Genomic DNA, 5909 nt, shown 5'->3' with positions numbered 1-5909 from the left:
AAGGCCCTTCCATATAGGTTGTGGGCATAGGGGCACTTCTCAATAATTGGACCATCATGACAACCAAAGCCCGTCGTGCCTCAAGGTAGCAAGGCTAAAACAAGCATTACTCATTGTTTTTACTAAATGATTTTTTCTTCGCATTTTTCAATTCCCGCAATAAGATCTTCAATGTTCAAAATAGTTATTCAACTTATCAAAAACATTTTGATTCTTCTCATGAATTAATATCTATTTCTATAGTTTTCTCTCCTTACTTTACCAATATAGTAATACTATTACTTATCTTGCTGAACCAATGACTATGACATACAACGAGACAACGTAACAAATAGACATTGATTCAGAGGAAGATGACATACCTGACGAGATTGTCAAAGAAGTTGAAAACTTTGAGAACGGACTTAAGTCCAACTTCGACGAGACCGAAATTATCAACCTGGGAGATGCAGAAAACATCAAGGAAACATGAATCAGCGTTCACCTGTCATCATCAGAAAAGGAAGAATACACAGAATTTCTAAAAGAATATGAGGACATATTCGCCTGGTCGTATGATGACATGAATGGTCTGAGTACGTCTATTGTTGCTCACAAACTGCCAAAGGATCCAACGTGTCCACCGGTAAAGCAAAAGCTTAGAAAGTTCAAACCTGATATGAGTATGAAAATAAAGGAAGAAGTCAACAAGCAGGTCAAAGCTAAGGTTCGCAGGGTAGTAAAATACCCGACATGGTTAGCCAACATTGTGCCAGTGCCAAAAGAAGTATGGGAAGGTCAGAGTCTGTGTCGACTACCGGGATCTCAATCGGGCCAGACCGAAAGAAGACTTTCCCTTGCAAAATATGCACGTCTTGATTGATAATTGCGCCAAGCATAAGCTGCAATCATTCGTAGATTGCTTCGCTGGATATCATCATATCTAGATGGATGAGGAAGATGGTGAGAAAACGGCTTTCATTACGCCGTGGGTAATGTACTGTTACAAAATGATGTTGTTCAACCTGAAGAATGCACGGGCCACCTACATGAGGGCCATGACTACCATTTTCCATGATATGGTACACAAGGAAATAGAGGTATATGTAGATTATGTTATTATCAAATCCAAGAAGGTCACTGACCACATGGAAGATCTGAGGAAGTTCTTCAATAGACTGTAGGTACAACTTGAAACTAAACCCCGCAAAATGCGCATTTGGGGTTCCTGTCGGGAAATTTCTTGGGTTTATTGTGAGTCACCGAGGAATAGAACTGGATCTATACAAAGTCAAAGTCATTCAAGACATGCCACCACCAAAGAACAAGAAGGATATGATGAGTTTCTTGGGAAGGCTCAACTACATCAGCTGATTCATAGCACAGTCTACAGTTATCTATGATCCAATCTTTAAGATGTTGAAGAAGGACACCGCTTCCAAATGGACTGATGACTGCCAAAAGGACTTTGACAGAATCAAGGAGTACCTATCAACACCTCCGGTCTTAGTCCCACCCGAGCCAGGTAGACCCATACTACTCTACCTTGTAGTGTTGGATGGAGCTTTTGGATGCGTTCTGGGAAAACATGATAAAACGGGAAGAAAGGAGCAGGCCATATATTACTTGAGTAAGAAGTTTACACCTTATGAAGCACGGTACACTTTATTAGAATGCACTTGTTGTGCTTTGACTTGGGTAGCTCAGAAACGGAGACATTAATTTTGTGCATATACTACATATCTCATATCAAGGATGGATCCTTTGAAATACATCTTTCAAAAGCCCATGCCTACTGGCAAGCTGGCCAAGTGGTAAATCCCGTTGAGTGAGTTCGACATTGTCTACGTAACTCAGAAAGCGGTCAAGAGATAAGCACTAGCAGACCACCTCATTGAGAATCCCGTGGTGGAGAATACGAGCCCCTAAAAATGTATTTTCCTGATGAAGAGGTATCATTCATAGGAGAAGACATTGCAGAATCCTATAACGGTTGGAGAATGTTCGTCGATGGAGCGAAAAACTTCAAAGGAGTTGGCATAGGAGCAGTCTTAATATCAGAAACCGGTCAGCATTATCCGGTGTCTGCCAAACTCAGGTTCCCTATACCAACAATATGGACAAGTATGAATCCTGCATCTTAGGTCTCAAAATGGCCATTGACATGAACGTTCAAGAGCTGCTAGTGATTGTAGATTCAGACTTGCTTGTACATCAGGTACAAGGAGAATTGATAACCAAGAACTCCAAGATACTCCCGTACCTGCATCATTACAGGAATTGAGAAAAAGGTTCACCAAAATAGAATTCCAGCATGTTCCCAGAATCCAAAATGAGTTCGCCAACACATTGTCTACCCTATCATCTATGATAAAGCATCCCGACAAGAATTTCATTGATCCTATTCCAGTAAATATCCATTATCAGCCAACTCATTGTGTCCATGTTGAAGAGGAAGCAGACGGAAAGCCCTGGTATCATGATATCAAGGAATATTTGGCAAAAGGAGATTACCCAGAACTTGCAAATCCTACTCAGAAATGCACACTTCGGAAATTGTTCAACAATTTCTTTCACAACAGAGGAATCTTGTATAGGACGACTCCTGATCTGGGACTATTAAGGTGTATATACGCACAGGAATCCTCTAAGCTACTAGAGGAAATACATGCTGGGACCTGCGGTCCATATATGAACAGTTTTGTCTTAGCAAAGAAGATACTCTGGGTTGGTTACGTTTGGATGGATATGGAAACAAACTGTATCTAGTATGTCTGGAAATGCCACCGCTGTCAGATACATGCAGACATGATAAAGGTACCTCCGAGCGAGCTCAACGGGGCCATTCGCCGCCTGGGGAATAGACGTTATTGGACAAATCGAGCCTGCTGCTTCCAATGGACACATGTTTATCCTAGTAGCCATTGACTATTTCACCAAATGGGTCGAAGCAGCATCTTACAAAGCAGTGACTAAGAAAGTCGTGGTAGACTTTATCCACGACCGCATTGTTTATCGATTCGGAATTCTAGAGTCAATCATCACTGATAATAGCTCCAACCTCAACACTGACTTGATGAAAGCTATGTGTGAAACTTTCAGGATTAGACATAAGAATTCCACAGCATACAGGCCTCAGATGAATGGAGCCATAGAAGCCGCCAACAAGAATATCAAAAAGATATTGAGGAAAATGATAGAAAAGCATAAACAGTGGCATGAGAAATTATCATTTTCTCTATTGGGGTATCACACCAAAGTCTGCACATCAACTAGGGAAAACCCCTATATGCTGGTTTATGGCACAGAGGCTGTCATTCCCGCTGAAGTAGAAATTCCTTCCCTAAGAATCATACAAGAAGCTGGGCTCGATGATGCAGAGTGGGTAAAAAGTCATTATGAGCAACTAGCCCTTTAGAAAGAAAGAGAATGAATGCAGTTTGCCATGGTCAACTCTATCAGAACAGAATGTCTAGAGCCTTCAACAAAAGAGTCAAGCCGAGACAGTTCACACCGGGGCAACTGGTGTTAAAGAAAATTTTTTCCGCATCAAGATGAAGCCAAAGGGAAATTCTCTCCCAACTGGCAGGGTCCATACATGGTTTATCAGGTTCTGACAGGGGGAGCCCTCATACTTGCAGAAATGGACGGAGAAGTCTGGCCGAAGCCGATCAATTCAGATGCAGTCAAGCGTTACTATGTGTAATCTTTATGCTTTCCTTATATGATGTAAATTGAACTACGCTTAACCTGATTCCTATTTAATAGGGGATACGTAGGTAGCCCTATGGGTTCGGTCACAATTAAATAAAATTCCATTTCCCCCCCCCCCCTTTAAAACTGGGGCAGAATTTTGAGGAGGACCCTCAAAATTCTGAAGTAATTTCAGCCGATCATCGCACAAGCAACAGTTAGAAATGTCAACCCATCAAATTGTGGCAGAATTTTAAGGGGGACCCTAAAGGTTTCGCAGCTGGAAGGGTTGCAATGTCTTGAGCTACGTCACAGTCATCGGTTCATCTAAAAGCTATTTTTAACTTATGTCATACTTTTACAAAATCATGAATGATTATTATTGAAACTTCTTTGTTTAGCAACACTACCCCAATAATACAGACGGTATCACCGTATCAAAGCTGAACAAGTCAAGCAAAGCCAGCAGGGATACAACTAACCTTCCCCATTACAAAACTCATGATGTTTCTTTGGATGCAGGCACTAGGATTGCAAAATCATTAAACATACTATACGCCCATGGGACAAACATTGTTCAAAATACGACTCTCCGAACTGTTGCACTTGCAAACATTTGCTATTAGCATGCACAAGTAATGCCCCGTATGTCACGATGCTCCCAGTAATCACAACACTGCAATCTTTTATCAGCTAAGAAAACTCTAATGTTATTGGCTATTTTATTTCTTGCATAAGGCTACCATTCTTCCTTCCGAGACTAAATATTGTCTCCATCTTCATTCGCATCTCATAAGGCTACCATTCTTCCTTGCGAGACTAAACGTTGTCTCCATCTGCATTCGCATTGCATAAGGCTACCAGTCTACCTTCCAAGGTTAAGCTCCACCTCCATTTGTATTCACGTTGCATAAGGCTACCATTCTGCTTTCCAAGACTAAACGATGTCTCCATATGCATTCGCATTACATAAGGCTACCATTCTGCCTTCCGAGGTTAAGCTCTACCTCCATCTACATTCCATTGCAGAAGGCTACCATTCTGCCTTCCGAGACTAAACGTTGTCTCCATCTGCATTCACATTGCACAAGTCTACCATTCTGCCTTCCGAGGTTAAGCTCTACCACCATCCGCATTCGCATCTTGCATAAGGCTATCATTCTGACTTTCGTGGCTAAGATCTGCCTCCAATTTGCTTCAAAACTAAGCGACATCTCAAGCACTATTTATTTTGCCTTTCTTACGGGCTAAGCTTTGCCCTTCAATTGGCAAGACAAAGCTCTTTCTTGTCCGCATCATACTACTGCATCCTTTATGGGCTGAAATATCGCCAACACATCCAAAGGCGTCATCGTTCGGAGACACCATCTTCATAGTCCGAGAACACCATGTCATGGCCTGAGATCCCTTTCAACCTTTTGCATATCATTATTCAAAGGCATCATGGTTCTAAGGCACCATCCTCATAGCCCGAGAACATCATTTCATGGCCTGTGAATCCTTTATCGTAAGCTTCATGGCCCAGGACGTCATGGTCTGAAGACGTCATTCCGAACCGTCCAAAGACAATATTCATGGTCCAACAAGAATTTGCATCATGTTTAAATTTATGCACAATATATGCTTTTATTGAATGTTTGCAGGTAAGATGGCAAGCAACGGCTATCTCGGTAGGAGCGATCTCGCTCCAGTTCCCGCAACCATATCAAGCCTAACCATTCCCGTAAACCTGCCACTCACCCCACCCTAGATATTGCGTCCGTTTATAAAAATATCTTCATCGGCACACTCCGCAGGTAAATCCTGAACTACATACAGCCTGATTTATGTAAAACCAAGGATATGTATCTCAAAAGCCAGGGTGCAGCCTATATCTTCTTCGAACCGTTTCGCTCGATCAAAAGTGGCCATCATATCTTTACACAACAACTCTTTCATCCTTCCCGGGTAAAGAGAGGCAGCTGTTGATACCCAATTTTTCCCTATATATTTTTAATATGCAAAATACTTTCAAAATAGCATATATAAGCATGTTCAAGTGTTTTATTATTTTCCCATAATTTTTAAGGTTTTTAAATTGATTTATTTCACTTTTTCATCCATAAAATCCCCAATAATTATTTCCAAAAAATTATCATTCTGGTAATTAATCTACTGGATTTTTATATTTATGGCAAAATATGGCTAAGGTAACTTTTACATATTTTTACAATTTTATCTATTATTTTTTAAAGCTA

At 41.0% G+C, this 5909-nt stretch overlaps 1 protein-coding gene across 1 annotated transcript; it reads left to right on the top strand.

The window, feature by feature from the left end:
- Positions 1–1910: 1910 nt before the first annotated feature.
- On the top strand, positions 1911–3397 carry LOC138887177 (uncharacterized). Its single transcript, XM_070168894.1, has 3 exons — positions 1911–2103; positions 2198–2453; positions 2797–3397. The coding sequence occupies exons 1-3, from the start codon at positions 1911–1913 to the stop codon at positions 3395–3397; spliced, it is 1050 nt and encodes a 349-aa protein (XP_070024995.1).
- The last annotated feature ends 2512 nt before the right edge of the window (positions 3398–5909 follow it).

Source organism: Nicotiana sylvestris, chromosome 3 (genome assembly GCF_000393655.2).
Source record: "Nicotiana sylvestris chromosome 3, ASM39365v2, whole genome shotgun sequence".
In the NCBI taxonomy this organism is placed as follows: Eukaryota; Viridiplantae; Streptophyta; class Magnoliopsida; order Solanales; family Solanaceae; genus Nicotiana; species Nicotiana sylvestris.
The sequence above is the reverse complement of the archived record's forward strand: the minus strand, read 5'-3'. Positions and strand labels throughout refer to the sequence as shown.